We start from the raw sequence: 18,915 nt of genomic DNA, 5'->3' as shown, positions 1-18,915 counted from the left end.
AGCACCTGTATGAAAGTAGTGTCTCTGAGTGGGAACAAGTCCAAAACATAGTTCATAAGGAAAAAGTCACAATGCCGGCGCCTATTTATGGGACCGGCGCGTGACATACTCACACCACTCTGCCAGGCACAAATAATCATTCCACGCTAAAAGTCAGTTAGATCACTTCTTTTCCCCATTCTGGTATTTGGTCTGAACATCAAGTTAATCTCTTGACCATGTATGTATGCTTATTTGCATTGTATTGCTGCCACATGATTGGCTGATTAGATATTTGCATTAACAAGCAGGTGTTCACATGTACCTAATAAAGTGATCACTGAGGGCTGATGCAGAGGTGCACACAAAAATGGAATAACTTACTATGAAAAAAAAGAGCCTAGAAAACAAGCATAGTTTTACTCATATGCAAAACTATAGCATATCCCATCTGCTTCACCAGCACATGTGCCTGGTTTATGGTTTAAGTCATCATCAGAGTGCACTTGCATAATAAAAACATACGCCTCCTCACAGGTGTATATTTATGTTTGTGCAGGTCTGCTTCAGCCACTTTGGCATGAACATGCCTTTAATGTACTCAGCCTAGCTTGGCCCTTCCCTGCCCCACCGCTCCTCTCAAGGCACAGACAGGTTTAAGTGACAAATACATGTAAGTTGACATAGGAGTATATGGGCATGTGCAGAGCGATTTCACACAAAATACACTACACAGCGTGGAATACATCCCACTGTGAATCAGCCACTTATCATATTTTTCCAGGTATGTATATATACAGATGTATAAGCAACCACAGGATCCATCTGCATACTCAATGCCATTTTTAACCTACATTGTGCAAGTAAAAATGGCACATAAAACAATTTCCTGCTATTACCTTCAAATTTTCCACTTCTTCTAATTTCCCCCCTCACTAATTTAAATTGTCTGCTTTTCTCCCAGTATACTGCTTATGTGATGGTGCAATACAGTTATTTGAAATTATTAGAAAATTATGTTTTCTACCACATCCCAGGTTTTAGGTCCATTTACATGACTAAGATGTCCATCAATGACCTACAAATTCAGTTGTGCCTTCAAATATGCACTGTTTCCACTGCGTTCGGACAGTTGTGAATTGGATGGCACAAAGACGAAGAAGCACACTGCTCAAAAGTGCAAGAATAAAATTAAAAGTCCCACCTGTTACCACTTTTGAACCACACATTTCTTAAATTAAACTTTTACGTTTTCTGAAAAAATACTGCATGGTTCTGCATGGTTTAGGCTGATTTGTGGCTTAATTTAACCATGACATCAAGAGGACATTGGGTCTATCACTATTACATGTGCTTTAACATGTGCTTTTACATCGGGTATAGTGTGCCTAAAAATGCTTTTCTCCAACGAAATGCACTTGATAAGAACAGATTCCATCCCATTAAATGTATGGGATTATCTCTGGCACCTCTTATTTGGCACAGAAATGGAGTCCTTTTACAGACTGGAAATGGCCATGTACCTGTTCACATAAACAAGTTACACCCCTAAAAGATGCCATTTCTACTCATTTATATCATTTCAAAAATCTTACTCCATAAGATAAAATCTAGTTTCTGACTCGTTCAAGGTGTTTGGCACCTTCAAAGAGGTTTTTGCTTTCATAAATTATATCCACAGTCTTCTGCCATTCGTTCATTTATTCCACAACCCTTGGTTTAAATACTAAAACTCTATGTTTTTCAATTAATATATTGCGCTATACAGTATCAAATGGTTAGTTATATTCTGGGTAAGCTACACTTTGTTTAATTTTATTTCCAATCAGTAAATTCATAGTGCTTTAGATATCATCATTTTTATTGTTTTAAAAGAGTGATGCCTTTAATATTCCTGTAATGGATTCATACCCATTTGTCTAATCTACATATGCTCTTTTCCAGGTACCTAGAATAAAAACCTGTCAGCAGCTACTACTTAAATAGTTGGGTACTGTCCTTTTTTATCAAAGAACCTTGAATGTACTGTGTACCAACTGACTTATCTTCTTTATAATACTGAATGTTCTGGCCAGTGGTCTTTTGTAACCAATGTGGCTGCTATGGTGCCTTGTGACAATGGGGGCCTGGCGATTCTGTCCTATCCGCTCGAGAGGCATCTGTTCTGTTCTTATGAGAATTCATGGGGGTGAGTGTGGGGTGGTGGTTGGCAGGGTTGCACGTGCAGTGAAGTCCCCCCTCAGAAGTTCTGAGCAGAGTCCTCCGGATGGTCATGTACAGCTGGATGGTTGTTTATTACAGACTGGTACTGGCAATAACTAATAAATAATAATATTGTTTCGGGTTGCAGCGATTATCTAAATATGTGGACTTCCACTTTATTCACAGTATTTATGTCAAAACCACCTTTGTAATATCTCAAACTTAACCATCCTTTAAACTTGGGGACATCCTAATGAGAGGGATCATACTTTTAATACAACAAATTAAAAAACATTTGCTGCATACCATACCCAAATATAGATACATTCTACTGTATAAATATATCTGCCAATTAGATTCATGCACAATTTCCAGCTTTGCTACAGGTGATTAGGGCATGTTGCATTTATTTAGTCTCTGCATGACATGCTTTAAAGAAACAACATATGGATAATTGATTCTCATTTAGTATTCCACCTTCAACCATGGTAACACTGCTTTCTAATTGAAGATATAAAAAGGTCACGCGCAGTCAGAGTTAAGTTCAGTAATTGCTAGCTGCGTATCTTTCAAATGCCATTTCATAAACAGATTTACAAATCAAAATAGTTGAAAATTTGCAAATGTATTAAGCGCATGATATTTAAAATGTGACAAAATGTATTACATTTTACAGTCATGTATTGCAGACAGCAAAACAAGTTACATTTTAATTATTGAATTGTAGCCTGTTAATTTCTTAAAGGATTTGGTAATTAAAATCCAATTAATGATGATGTGCAAAAAAGGCTGGGGGAACCAGTGCTAGTAGCTTAGAATTCAATGATACAAAAGTTTCACACCGCACAGAAAAAAGTCATGGGCTCCCTCTATACATTATATTGCTATGACAGGGCACTCCTGACACTCAGGAGTACCCTGTCTATACACATCTTTTTCTCTTCCATTTTTTCTTATGAACTATAAAATTCCATAATGTCAGGTGCATTGGGGGATAGTCCACATGACTACACTCTACAGCCTTTAAAATCATTGCCCCTAACAAACGTTCCAAACAATAAAGAATGATATAGCACTGGTGCAATAGGAATTCTGACCAGGGTACCTATGGGGAATCTATATGCTCTCTCTATATCTCTGGTTTCTTCTGGGTGCTCCAATTTCCCCTATCAGGCCATAATAATACGTGAAATAGCTTCTTACTAAATTGGCCCTGCTGTCTGTGTGCCTATATTCCTGGGAGGTAGGAATTTAACTTAAGCATCAGTGGGGCCAGAGTTGTACAGCGCTGTGGAATATGTTGGAGGTATATAAAATAATGATGATAGTAAACAATAATATAATCATACCGTAAGCATAAGAATAACCTTATGCTTAAACTTGCATTATGTTCTGCATTAGACAGTGGTAACAGATTTCAGTTGGTTATCTTCCAATGATGACATCCAAGTTTCCATATTTACACATATTTCTAGAAAACCAACAACTATGCCAAGGATACTAGATTGTTGACAGATCTTATTTACTTGCGCAATGGTTGAATTCCAAGACAGATCAGTCTTTTTCCATTGTTAAGTTAAGTCATTTCTGGAAAATAGCACATTTTACACCTTACATTTCTCCCTGCCTTTTCAATTCCTTAGCAGTAAGAAGTTTTACCCAAATTATTGTGTCTAACATTGTGAAAGTAAGTGACTGTCAAACATCTCCAGCTATAACGTAATCCTGGTTATCACCCTAAAGCAATCCTGATTGTCAGTGAATCTTAGTGGTCCAAAAAAAATATTGTAACACTGTCAAACATTATTTACCAATTTGGGGAATTACTGCTATGTTTATGTTTAGGGAGTTATTGATGCGTGGGCCTTTTTTTGCTATGATATGGAAACCGTTAAACAGAAATCCAGAAAATTGTAAAGGAACATTCACGTTTCCTCCTAATTTTGTCGGCAAATGGCTCATGGTTTACAAACTGTTTTTTAATGTGTACTCTGCTTATTATGAGTAAGTGATGCTTTCATGAGTTAATCAATGACACACTGATATTAGTTTGTCTCAATGACAGCATTATTTAAGCATCTACTGGTATTTTTTTAATGACAAACATGGGTTATTTGAGTAATTGGTCGCAAAATATATATTTCACTGTCTTGAAATTATAGTGTTATAATCTGCGTAGTTTTCATGACTGATTTATACTTTCAAAACCATTACATGTAATATTCAACTCATTACACATTTGGTAATGGGGATTTGTCCTTTAGTATTCCATGCAGAAATCCCCCCTATCACTATTTTTCTGCACTAACTTCAAACTACACCACAGAGCACAGAGTAGAAGTAATTGACACATTCAATGACCCGGCTCTATTTATAGACTATAAAGCCTGTAAGATTCCGAAGTTACAAAGACATAGTGGATTGGCCATTTGGCGGAATGGCAAAAAGAAAATCGAAAGCAAAGAGTGTGTCACTGGAACTTTGCACTTCTGCAAAATGACCTGGGGCCTGATTCATTAAGGATCTTAACTTAAGAAACTTCTTATTTAAGTCTCCTGGACAAAACCATGTTACAATGCAAGGGGTGCAATTAGTATTCTGTTTTGCACATAAGTTAAATACTGACTGTTTTTTCATGTAGCACACAAATACTTGATAGCTTATTTGTACACTGAAATTTAAAGTTGATATTTGTGTGCTACAGGAAAAAACAAACAGTATTTAACTTATGTGCAAAACATAATACTAATTTGCACCCCCTGCATTGTAACATGGTTTTGCCCAGGAGACTTAAATAAAAAATTTCTTAAGTTAAGATCCTTAATGAATCAGGCCACTGGTCCTCAATGAAATTTTGCCGTAAATTTGCTCATCTCTAGTTAAAACATTTGACATAGGTAGTTTACTACAATATGTTGGACATTTTTGCTTATTTTGTATTAAGTATTTACAGACAGACATCATGCTTTTCTTGCCTTCAGTAAAACAAAAACAATACAATTTAAATTATGTATGTCATTCCCCACAATGCAATGTTTATACTGTAACATTACCTTTTTGGTTACTTCAGTTGCTAATTGCTGGAGAGATGGTGATGAGATAGAATGCAAACTGTCATTGCCATGAACTGGATTTTGCAAACCAATGTATGCAACCGCATTGCTAGCGAGAATTCTCTGAAAATCCTGAAACAAGAACAACATTATTATATTCATTTCATAAAACAGTAACATTTAACCTTGAGCCAGATGAACATGGCTATTTAAAAAGCACACATATTTGCTCTTCGATGGTTCTAAAGAGAATGTAATGCACATTTACCTGTAACAGAATCAACACATTCACTCAGCATTTATTTAAAAGCATAGAGTGCCAAACTATTACAATGCTCAACTGCCTAAGAGTGTTTTAAAATATGTTCTTGACATAAAGAACACATCAAGCGTAGTCATCGCTAATGCAGTCTGTTTCTTGCTAGAAAGTCACGTTCACATTGTCATTGTAATAGCATCTATATATTCATATTTTCAGAAAGGCCTAGCTAGAGAATCAGCTAGATGAATCATATGGTTTATTTGACCATGCCAATTTGTTTGTATGACAATGATTCAATTTGCATGAAAATCTCAAAGTGTGGCAGGGACAGTGTATCACATCTATATTTACCTATGCATGGGTAACACAAAACGTGCATTTCTCTATGATAGAAATTGTTTCTTTTCTTTCTTCCTTAAATAAAGACAGATGTGATTGCAGGCATTCAGCTTTTCTAATTAAAAAAAAGATATCTATTTACAGGATACAGAAGCTCATCTATTCATTTTCTCATTCTGCACTTACATGTATTAGATGCTTTGAATATTTGTTAATTGTAGATTATGTCTTACAGCATTAATGTTGTTCCATATTACTGTAAGGACCATAGGGAACCACTGGACAGATAAAACTATCATATGCAGCACATACAGGGCATGAATTGTATATTACATTATGAAAAAGTAAGGTTAAGTTTACAGAAAAAACACTCATTAAATAAAATATAATGTATGATATGACTGGAGAGATGACTGAAGAAAGTCTGCAAAAGTAGCAATGATGTAAGTTTAGGCCAATTAGCTATGGTGCAAATTGAAATGTGGGGTTCCCACATTCGCAGCCACATGCACGCTTTGGTCAATTATCTGCCCCCTGTAGACTCCCCGGCAGTTGTGTTTTATTATTGTTATTATTATTATTATGTATATTGGGTTTTTTTAACTGTCAAGACACCATTATTGGTATCCTCTAGTGGGTACTTTGACTTTTATACACTCGGGCAAATAGGAATAATGCAAACAAATGCACTGTATTATGGTAGTTTATAGGATCGTGTCAGATCGCAGCAATTGTACAGCCAGATGAGTGCCCAGGAACTCAGCAACAATGTCCAAAATACAAGTTCACATAGTCGACTATTTGTTGATCCTGGCCCATGCTGATGGAACCGTAGCTCCAGTTCAGTCTACCATGCCCCATTTCTCCCACATTTCTCTTTTTATCCAATGATAAAAATTATATACTGATTGTCAATGAGAAGGAATAGTCTGAATTTTGAGAAACAAAATGTCCCAGTTCTTGCGTACCAGGAGAGTTAACTTAATTATCGCTAGGACACTTCACCTCCATCTCTGCATTATTCTTGATGATTTAATTTATGCAAAGTTTTGTATAATACGTACACTAACAACATATCAACAAGACGCTCAAGCCACCATACTAACAATGGGCTTATCCATATCTCTTGAAATATTTACATGAAAGCCTCTGTATATTCCCAGGTATTGTTCTGTATTTAAGCAGTTTTGGGTAAGACAATCACAGGATGCCATCTATTATTCATGGTAAATGAGTGTGAGCTTGCTGAACCCTCCACATCAAGCATGGGATATATTAAAAATGTATTCGGGTGCAAGAAGTATACTCTGTTGCCATCAGTAATATATAATAAATGATATAATAGTAACTGGAAAATTGAGTTACCCACTTCTAGTACATCTGAGGCAGAGATCCATACCCTGAGACCTCCTTCCTCTACACTGTTGGAACCTTTGATGAAATCAGGCCGATATAAGGAAGGACCTGATCTGTGAAGCAGGTATCAGCTGAATGTTTTATCAATCTAAAGTCTTCGAAAAATGTTTTAGAATTACACAAGTATTGGCTTTCACAAAGTTTGCTGCTTCAGTGTTTTTAGACCTTTATGTCAGATGTTACTGAAGTAAAATTACAAGCATTTCATAAGTGTCAAAGGCTTTTATTGACAATTACATTAAGTTTATGCAAAGAGTCAATATTTGCTGTGTTGACCCTTCTTTTTGAAAACCTCTGCAATTCTCCCTTGCATGCTGTCAATGAACTTCTGGGCCACATACTGACTGATGGCTGCCCATTCTTTCCTAATCAATGCTTGGAGTTTATCAGAATTTGTGGGTTTTTGTTTGTCCACCCGCCTCTTGAGGATTGACCATAAGTTCTCAATAGGATTAAGGTCTTAGGAGATTCCTTGCCATGGACCCAAAATGTTGATGTTTTGATCCCTGAGCCACTTAGTTATTACTTTTGCCTTATGGCAAGGTGCTCCATCAAGCTGGAAAAGGCATTTTTCATCACCAAACTGTTCTTGGTGTGGTTGGGAGAAGTTGCTCTTGGAGGATGTTTTGGTACCATTCTTTATTCATGGCTGTGTTCTTAGGCAAAATTGTGAGTGAGCCCACTCCCTTGGCTGAGAAGCAACTCCACACATGAATGGTCTCAGGATGCTTTACTGTTGGCATTATGCAGGACTGATGGTAGCGCTCACCTTTCTTTCTCTGGAGAAGCATTTTTCCAGATACTGCAAACAATCTGAAAGGGGATTCATCAGAGAAAATGACTTTACCCCAGTCCTCAGCAGTCTAATCCCTATACCCTTTGCAGTATATCAGTCTATCCCTGAAGAGAAGTGGCTTCTTTACTAGCCTTCTTGACACCAGGCCATCCTACAAAAGTCTTTGTGCAACTGCGCATGCAGATGCACTCACATCTGTCTGCTGCCATTCCTGATCAAGCTCTGCACTGGTGGTGCCCCGATCCCTCAGCAGAATCAACTTTAGGAGACGGTCTTGGTGCTTGCTGGACATTCTTGGGTGCCCTGAAGTCTTCTTCACAGCTGTTGAACTACTCACCTTGAAGTTCTTGATGATCCGATAAATGGTTGATTTAGGTGCAATCGATCTAGCAGCAATATCCTTGCCTGTGAAGCCCTTTTTGTGCAAAGCAATAATGACTGCATGTGTTTCCTTGCAAATAATCATGGTTTACTGAGGAAAAACAATGATTTCAAGCACCACCCTCCTTTTAAAGCTTCCAGTCTGTTATTCTATATTATATGTTATTCAATGACAGAATGAACTCCAGCCTTGTCCTTGTCAACTATCACACCTGTGTTAACAAGAGAATCACTGACCTGATATCAGGCAGCTCTTTTGTGGCAGGGCTGAAATGCAGTGAAAATGTTGTTTTTGAAATAAAGTTCATTGTCATGGCAAAGAGGGACTCTGAAATTAATTGCAATTCATCTGATCACTCTTCATGACATTCTAGAGTATATGCAAATTGCCATCATAAAAACTGAGGCAGCAGACTTTATAAATAATAATATTTGTGTCATTCTCACAACTTTTGGCCATGATGACTGTATGTAAGCAAATTATAACTTGTGAAGGCCCCAACACAATAATAACCGCACTGGGACTGTCGCATTTTATCACTGCAGCTGATACAGTGTAACGACACGTTTGAGGATCTTGTACTTTGTTCGATCTTTGTGGATAGATCAAAGTACATGAATATACATATATACATGAAATACCTCAAAGCACCTGTTTTCATTTTGCTAAAAAACTAAAGCTTGAAAGAAAATCCAATTTTCAGCCTAACAGTGACTCAAAGCACAGGTCAAAAACAAAATCAAAAAGGTCTTTCAGTAGCTCAGTCAAAGTCTTAACCTCAACCTCATTGAAAATCTGTATCATTTATAGTCCAACAACCTTTTAAACATTTAATTGAATACTTTTTCAAGGTACTGTATATTGACTATATGTTGATTTCCACTAATGGGCAATGTGTGGTGCTATTGGTAATCTCTTTGTCATGCTTTAAAACATGTGCATGAATGAGTATATGCTTGTGCTTCTTGTGATTATATGATAAAACTACACTAATATTGCTATATTTACTATGCATTCATGTCACTTGTGTATTAGTTCATGTATGTTACAGAGTCAACCTCAGTATCTAGAGTCAGTGGTGTAACTAGATCATTTGAACACTAATGTATAGTATGCATTGTAGGAATCTCAAGCTCTGTAACTGTCATTTTATGGTCACTGCGCTTGCCAGGGATGCAGTACACTATGGTAACTATTTTATGTATTAACTTTTTAACAATCAGCCAATTAATGTGGATTAGGTCTGAGGTTTGTTCTGAAAATTTGTATATAAATAATATGGTTCAATATACAGTAATATGTTGCTGCATGCTCCTGTTCGTTGTCTTATGCACAAAACTGTTAAGGACCATATCTATTAATACAATGCTGTGGAAGCTATGGTCACCCAGTTGGCATGATAGACCAAAAGATACACAGTAGTTTTCTAAGTACTACAGAGGAAAATAAAATTGATTTTAAAGAATAACAAATTATTTACCATATTAAGCCTGCAGCATAAGAACAGACACATAAAATAACATCCAAAATACTAACTAAACTAAAAGGCTAACAGAAGTGGTATTATGTACTGGTGAGGAGGGAGTGCAGATGACCCATTAATGTTATACACTCCTTAACAAAGCAGTTCACTGGTATGTATAACGAACAGCTAATCAAAAGTTGTGGCTCTGCTTTTGCTGTCTAAAACTAATAATTAGATTCATAAAAAGGTGTGATCTTGATTGTTTTTGATTAGTTTATCCAAACCAAACAAGTTGGATGTATGAACTTTGTTTGGCAGGAGCTTCACACAGCTAATGTTGAGGGGGACAGGTCCTTCCACTATCTTTTCTATTTTACTATACCCACACCATGACCCTACCCTTATCACATGCATCCCTATCCTCCTTAATATAACATACAAGTGGACAGGACACGGCCACATTTTAGATCAGCACATTCCTTTTCTCCAGCTGTGAACGTTATGATAATCTGATTGGCAACATGTAGTTCTACCTCGGTGCACTCTAAAACTAAGAACAGCAGGCAAGTCGGAGACAAAGATTGATAAAAAAAAAAAAGCTGCTCTGGCCTTAGTGAAACACATCTAAACCTCTTTACTGATGTGTAACAGTGCATTATAAAGTTATTGGAATTGCTACCACAACAATAATTTTAACATTTAACATCTAGGGGGGTAAATGTATTAATGTCCGGATTCTTCAACTCCGGCGTGTTCAGCGTCTTCGGCGATTAAATTTAAAGCGGCGCTGCATTGTAAAGGGAAACTTCCCTTTACAAGGCAGCGCCGCTTTAAATTTAATCGCCGAAGACGCTGAACACGCCGGAGTTGAAGAATCCGGACATTAATACATTTACCCCTAGGTGTTGAAATCCTTTTCATTAAGTTGTATTTTTTACCTTTGCCCATTTGTATGAACCAATGTTACCGAATGGATTTCCTCCCCATGAGCAGAAAAGAATTGTCCTATGTGGTCGCCATCCAGCCTTCACCTTTAACATCATGGATCTGATAACTGACATCATAATGGCAGCACCGCTGGCCCATTCCTGAATGCTTCCCTTATATCCATCAGTGTGGGAGCTGCCAAGTATGATGTATCTGTCTGGAAAATGAATTTTCATAAAGGAAAATCAATATTAAAAGACAATATTTACACAGTGCATGTCTATTGTATGCTCCTAACAATATGTTTGGCATGTTTTGAAATGGTCAGTAAATTTGAAACATGATGTTGAATGACTTTCAAACTGTTTATCCAATCAAAACATACAACACATTTTTCAAAACTGATGCAATCAATAAATTGTTTTACAGGAAAATGTCAACCATATTAATTAATTTTGATATTACTCATCTATATCAGTTGATCTGTAGAATGACAGAGACATTAATGTAGGCCGTCAGGATTTTTTTAAGCAGCATTCAGTTAATATTATTTTAATTTATTATTAATTCACAAAACAAAATATTTACTCTGTTGGCAATTTTGGGAAGCAATCATAGCCAATAAAACTTAAAATAGGTTTCAGACAGAATGACAATGTTTCATATTGGATTTAAGCCCATCATAAAACTAACTTCATGATAAATAAGGATCACAAAAGCTGAAGAAGAGTCAAGAAATAATTTTGTGACCTAACAAGAACTGGCTGGATTGATTTCACTTTATTATTCTTAAGCTTAATTAAGTCAGTTTGATTGTCAGGGTAAACTTGTGTATCTTTTTGCATTTGGTTTGCTGGTCATGTAGAAAGTGTTAGTGCAGTATTAGATATTGAAATAAATACAGTAAAAAAAAAGTTTATTTTCATAGTCATGTTCAAAGTTTTGCAAATAAAAACTAGTTGATAGCTTGTACTGAATGTGCTTTACAGTTATAATTTGTGGGTTGCAATTCATAGACAGAGGTCCTAATTTATAATCCTAAAATAGTTTTTTGCTTGTTCCATTATTAGTTTACCCACTTTTAGAGTCTGACAACAATGTTTTTGAGACAACATTTTAATTTCAACACAAGCATCATGTTCACCACTGCTATGAGCTGTCACATTAAATGTGACATCCGATAAAATGGCACATTTATAGCACAGACAGTTTACATGAATTATTTGCATAGTAAATAGGTATTTTTGGCACTGACAACTTTTAACTGTTCTTGCTAAATATATGTTCTACTTTGCCTGCAACCACCCATTACTTTGTTCAACAAACAAAAAGAGCAGTTGTAAAATAAACACTTTGCTCCACTTCAACCGAAACTAACCTTACTAAGGTCACTAATGACATTCGCTAAATCTAAAGAACACTTCTCCCTTCTTATACTTCTCAACCTCACTGGTGCCTTCAAAACCATTAACCATTCCCTCCTTCTGCAAACTCTCAAATATTTAGGCATCTATAACACTGTCCTCTCCTGGTTTTCCTCTTACCTCACCAACCTGTCCTTTTCGGTCTCCACATCCCCCCCTTTTACCTTACCTTACCTGTCAAAGTTCCCCAAGTTTCTGTTCTTGCCCTGTGCTGTTCTTCCCTTACATCTTCTCCCTTGGTGATCTCATCTGCTTCTTTGGCCTCTAGTACCACATTTATATTGATGATACCCAAATCTATCTTTCATCCCCTGACATCTGTCCTTCCCTTTTGTCTCCTACTGTCTCAGCCATCTCATCTTGGATAAGTCAGCACTTTGTTAAACTCAATATTTCCAAAACTGAACTAATCACCTTCCTCCCTCACCTCCCCCTCTAACTTTCTGTTAATATTACCACCCTCCTATCTGTCCCTCAAGTCCGATGCCTTGGGGTCATCCTCGACTCTTCCCTCTCCTTCAAACCTCACATTCAGCCCCTCTCAAAACCCTGCTACTTGCATCTCCAAATATATCCAAAATACAGCACTTCCTCACCATGAGAGCCACCAAAACTCATATTCAATAACTAGTAATCATTCGCCTCGATTACTGTAACTTCCTTCTCTGTGGACTAATTGACTCTCCCCTTGCCCTTCTAAAATCAATCTTTGATGCTGCTGCCTGCCTTATTTTTCTCTCCCACCGGTCTATCTTTGCTGTCCCTTACTGCCAGTCGCTACACTGGCTCCCTGTGGCCAACAGAATTAAATTAACTTAAAATCAATCCTCCCCCTTGCATCTCCAACCTCATCTCTACCTACACTCCTTACCGCACCCGCCACTCGGCCAATGACCACCGAGTCACTACTTCACTGATTACGTCATCTCACTTTCCCCTCCAGGACTTTGCTTGGGCTGCTCCCCAGCTCAAGAACGTTCTCTCTTGTCGTATTAGGTTAGCTTTTACTCTCAAAGACTTCAGCTCTGCCCTTAGGACTCATTTCATTATTCAAGTCTATCAGCCTTCCTCCTAACTCCCTTGTCTTAACTTTCAACCCCACTCCCCCAATCATTACCATGCTATATGTGTCTCCCACTTTCCTTCAGGACGTAAGCTCTCGTGAGCAGGGACCTATATCCTTGCATTCTCCTTTTACTATTCCATGACCCTCTGTACCTCTTGGTCTGCTTCTCTAGCCCTGTTTTCTTAAGCTCAGTCCTACTTTCACGCTGGTCACTACCATCACTCTCAATCACTGCCACATAATTATTTGATCTGCATTAATGTTTTATCTGTATATTTGTTTATTCAGAAAGTCTGGTATTTGTATTTTGCTCTTTGTGTATTATGTAATGTTTAAAATATGTATTAATATGTAAAACCTATCTCTTTTTTAGAAGTGACCTTATCTTCGATAACACTATTCACACTAATGCACCGCCACAACTGTCCAAATCTCCAATCTGAGTTGCTCCTCTTCCACTTTGAATGAAAGCTCTCTCCTTCCCCTCCACTCCTTCCGTCCCACCACCGGCGAGGAAGTCCACTCTCTCATTTTATCCTCCCCCCCCACTACCTGCCCCATGGATCCCATCCCCTCCCACCTTCTTCGCTCCCTTTCCCCCACCACCTGCTCCCACCTCGCTCACCTCTTTAATCTCTCCCTCTCCACTGGCATCTTCCCCTCCTCCTTCAAACATGCTCTCGTATCCCCCATTCTTAAGAAACCTAATCTCGACCCCACTTCTCTCTCGAACTATCGCCCCATATCTCTTCTCCCTTTTGCCTCCAAAATTCTTGAGAGGCTCGTCTGCAGCCGTCTCACCTCCTACCTTTCTGAATACTCCCTCCTTGATCCTCTCCAGTCTGGTTTCCGCCCCTCCACTCCACTGAAACTGCCCTGGCTAAAGTCACCAATGACCTCCTCTCTGCAAAAGCCAGGGGCCACTTCTCCCTTCTCATCCTCCTTGACCTCTCTTCAGCCTTTGACACCGTTGACCACCCCCTCCTCCTTCACACCCTCCAGTCTTTCGGCCTCTCCGGCCCAGTCCTGTCCTGGTTCACCTCTTACCTTACTCACCGTTCCTTCTCTGTCACCACCTCTGGGTCTCTCTCCCCCCCATCCACCCTTCCAGTTGGGGTCCCTCAGGGCTCTGTTCTGGGACCCTTACTCTTCTCTCTATACACCTCCTCCCTGGGTGAACTCATCAGCTCCTTCGGCTTCAGCTACCACCTTTACGCTGACGACACTCAACTATACCTCTCCTCTCCTGATCTCTCTCCCTCCCTCCTCTCTAGGGTGTCCGCCTGCCTCTCTGCCATCTCCTCCTGGATGTCCTCTCGATTCCTCAAACTTAACCTTGCCAAAACTGAGCTCATAGTTTTTCCTCCCTCTCATACCCCATCCCCTTCTGACCTCTCCATCACTGTCGACAACACCTCTATCTCACCTGTCCCCCAACTTCGCTGCCTTGGTGTCATCCTCGACTCCTCTCTCTCCTTTGGCCCCCACATCCTCTCTCTTGCTAAATCCTGCCGCTTCCAGCTGCGCAACATCGCTCGCATCCGGCCCTTCCTCTCCCAAGATGCCACCAAATGCCTTATCCACTCTCTGATCATCTCCCGCCTGGACTACTGCAACCTCCTCCTCACTGGCCTCCCCCACTCTCATCTCGATCCCCTTCGATCCGTCCTTAACGCTGCAGCTAGGCTTATTTTCCTCTCTCGCCGCTCCTCTTTTGTCTCCCCCCTCTACCTAGCCCTTCACTGGCTCCCATTCCCCTTCAGAATCCTCTTTAAGCTCCTCACACTCACCTACAAGGCCCTCGCCAACTCCACTGCGCCCTATATCTCCACCCTCCTCTCTATTCATGCTCCATCCCGCCCTCTCCGTTCTGCCTCTGACCGTCGCCTCTCTTCCCCCCTTATAACCTCCTCCCACGCGCGTATCCAAGACTTCGCCCGCGCTGCCCCCCTCCACTGGAACAAGCTCCCTCCCTCCATCAGAACTTCCCCTAATCTGTCCAGCTTCAAACGGGCCCTAAAAACCCACCTTTTTCTTAAAGCCTTTCTGTCTCCCACTTAACTTCCTACCTTATCTTCTGCCTCTGTTCCCCCACTCTCCCTCTCTCCCCTCCGTCTCTCTGTCTGTCCACCCCTCCCCTTAGATTGTACGCTCCTCTGAGCAGGGCCATCTCTCCTCCTGTTTCCACCACTTCTAACTCTGCTCTCCAGCTACTTAGCCCTCCTCCTCAAAGGTCCTCCACCCCACGTCCACTTTCGCTCCCTCCTCCCCCCTGGGGGTCTCCCTGTCTTCCGCGCCCCCCTTCTTGGGCCCCGTCGTTTTCGGATCCTCCCTCCCCTTTCCCCGCCCTCTCTAGCTGTGCATTGAGCGTACTGAGTTGCTGTGTTTACTGTACTGTGCTGTCTCCCATTGTATTGTGATTTTGTTTGTCTCTGTACGGCGCTGCGGATGCCTTGTAGCGCCTTATAAATAAATATTAATAATAATAATAATAATAATGAGCAGGGTCCTTCATACCCTTTGTTTTCATGTCTGTGTTTATTTTGTCTACCTTGTATGTGTATGTTCTGTTTTCCCTACTGTACGGCGCTGCGGAGCACTGTGGTGCCTTACAAATCTACGATAATAATAATAATAATGTGTAATTCATCACTGCTTTTGTATATGTCATGCACGGTGCTGCAGACCTTTTGTGGTGCCTTATGAATAAAAGATAATAATAATACTCTCAAATCACATGTGTTTATAAGTCTTATAGTTTTCAGTCACTGCCATGGTACTGTAGATTATATTATTTTGGTATTTAGTATATAAAAAAATAAGGGGACTTGTCAAATGCCCAATTATATGATTACAATAACATTTTACTATAATACCTGTTTATTCTGCAATTCATCTGCAGTATTGTTTTAGTATATTCAACACACAATATTCAGTTACAAATGAATAAAAATATTACAGAGAGATGACTGCATGCTATCCTTCAGCCAGCACTTTTTAATGTGTAATTAGATCACACAAAAAAATATTTCTTCTTTGAACAATTCTAAAAAGCGGTCTTAAAAGTGTGCATGACAAATGAAACTTAAAAAACAGGACCCGCTTGCAATGCCCTCTTAATGCCAACAGAGCGATTGTCAGCATTTTCAATGTCAGCAATCACACTGTCTGCATTTTACGTGTGTCAGATTTTCTTACCTACAGGTATTTATTGTTTGGGGATTTCTTGCATGTCACACTTTATCACATTCGGTATTTCTTACTTGTCAGTATTTTTAGTGTCAGCATTTTAGTGTCAGTACTCTTTGTGTCTGTATTATTTGCATCTGACATTTGTACTACACCCTAATGCTATACTATAACAGTACATTATATGGTAATAGTGTATTACTTGATTAGGCATGAGAAGATCGTCAGGAGTGTCATAGTTGAAACAGGTTTCAGTTATTTATTTGTATTGCTAAATTGACAGATTCAAAATAGTTTTTTCAATAAAAAAAAAATAATACTCAGCATTAATTTATAGGAAAAAACATTTCAAAACTATATTTGTAATTTAAGGTGTTCTTAGGGTTTTACAATTAAATGTAATGTTGTACATGTTTTACAGTTCTAAATTGTGCATTACATTTTATAAACATGTGTTCTAATTAATAATCCTCATATAATCTCTTGCACATGCTCATTTCATTTTTGTTCCACCTATGTGTAGTGTCTTGTCAATGTCAGTTGTGAAATTTAATTTTTAATATAACCACCATGTTTACAGCTGCTATAAGCTGTCACATTTCCATCACATTACACAAACTTGTGATAAGATGTATTGATTATTGAGGGCCTGATACATTAAGAGACGCATACTGAACGCAATGTGCATTAATCAGGTATTTGTAAGCCTGAATTCAACAGTGAGAGAATCGGAAGATATATGTGGTGATGAATATGAGTGTAAGTCTGCTTTGCTGTAGTAGACAAGACACTGCATGATACATCCAATACCTATGTGAAATATAAATTCACAAAAGAATGTACAGAAAAAAAACTTCAAATTAATATCACCTGTTAATAAGATAGGCTATCACATACCGGGCACACTGATCACTCGGTTGGGTCCTGGTCTACTTACCTGGGGGGTCTACTGGTCCAGTTCCCTGTCGGGGGAACACCGCGGGCTCCCCTTTCCGCCGCCATCTTGCTTCCAGTCTGTGCATGCACAGATAAGTGCTTTAACTTCTCCTATACTTTCCTATTGGTTGGCGTTCTCTATTGGTTGCATTATTTAAGGACCCCTGTTTCATTCATTCACTGCCAGTTCTATAAGTCTTCCCTCCTGTTTGGATGTGTTTCTCATGGCTCCAGTACTCTCAGAAGTTCCTGAATTTCTGTTGCATACCATTATTCTATTCTGATCCAGTATCAGTGCTCACCAGTATCCCTGGACCTAACTATACAGTCTGCCGTAGTCCAGTGTACTCTGCAATTCCTATTATAATACTCTCAACAATTCCTGAATTTCTGCGGCATACCGTTAAACTATATTGATCCATTACAAGTGCTCACCAGCATCCCTGGACCTACCTATACAGTATGACGCAGTCCAGTGTACTCTGCAATTCCTCTTACAGTACTCTCAACAATTCTTGAAGCTCTGCCGCACATCGCTATACTATCCTTGATCCAGTACCAGTGCTCACCAGCTTCCCTGGACCTAAGTATACAGCCTGCCGCAGTTCCTTGTACTATTCATTCCATGCTACAGTGCTTTCAACAAATGCCTAAACCACTGCCGCATGCCATCATACTATTTCAGATCCAGTACCAGTGCTCATCTGCATACCTTGACCTAAGTATGCAGCCTGTCACAGTTCCTTGTACATTATCAGTCCTCCAGTATCCTAACTAGCGGGTGTCACTGTGTATAAATCCTGAGCCGTTAGACTGCGCAACACTCTAACAGGCAGTGCTAAACTAGGCTGGTCTAAACAGTTCTCTGATCCTAGAGCCATGACATAGGCATTAAAGATAAAACATTAAAAAAAAAAAGTGGGTTGCTTTTTAGTTCATTAAATACATTTATTAGAATGTTCTTAATGTCTACTGTATGTAAAATACATTTTTACAGTTGCTCCTGATTGCAAATGAGCATGCATACACAGCCATCATCACTAGAAAACAGCACTTAGACTAGAACTGGTGCTGAATTAAGAGATATAATGGCTGAAAGACTATTGTCACGCTTGAAAGTAAATCACAGCTATGGAGCCCGGAATGTGATAAAGAATAAAATGTTTATTGAACAAAATACAGATAAATAGTATGAACTAAATAATGATGAAACTGCACAGGAATATCTGAGATTACAGGCTACTGGTTAAAGGGAATACTGTGGATGCAGGTGGAATGGTTATATGAAAAGAGATCTGGAATAGTGATGTGAAGTCTGAGAGCACAGGTGAACCAGGAGAAAAAACAAAGGGGAAGGCAACAAAACTACACAAATTGGTGCAACAAGTTAACCCCTAGTAATGACAAAGGACAAAATGCACAATAACAGCACCTCTCGTGAATAGAGGTACTGCCAGATAAACATTAATGTAGCAAAGT

At 39.1% G+C, this 18,915-nt stretch overlaps 1 protein-coding gene across 1 annotated transcript in view; it reads right to left on the bottom strand.

The window, feature by feature from the left end:
• Positions 1 to 18,915, bottom strand: part of NAALADL2 (N-acetylated alpha-linked acidic dipeptidase like 2) — a 608,694-nt gene that overhangs the window by 173,645 nt on the left and 416,134 nt on the right. The window contains exons 8-9 of the mRNA XM_075202155.1: positions 10,833 to 11,038; positions 5,235 to 5,366 (exon numbers count right to left, since the gene is read on the bottom strand). Coding sequence (XP_075058256.1) covers positions 5,235 to 5,366; positions 10,833 to 11,038 — 338 coding nt within the window. The remainder of the gene's footprint in view (positions 1 to 5,234; positions 5,367 to 10,832; positions 11,039 to 18,915) is intronic.

The sequence above is a fragment of the Mixophyes fleayi genome, chromosome 3 (genome assembly GCF_038048845.1).
Source record: "Mixophyes fleayi isolate aMixFle1 chromosome 3, aMixFle1.hap1, whole genome shotgun sequence".
NCBI classification, from domain to species: Eukaryota; Metazoa; Chordata; class Amphibia; order Anura; family Limnodynastidae; genus Mixophyes; species Mixophyes fleayi.
The sequence above is the reverse complement of the archived record's forward strand: the minus strand, read 5'-3'. Positions and strand labels throughout refer to the sequence as shown.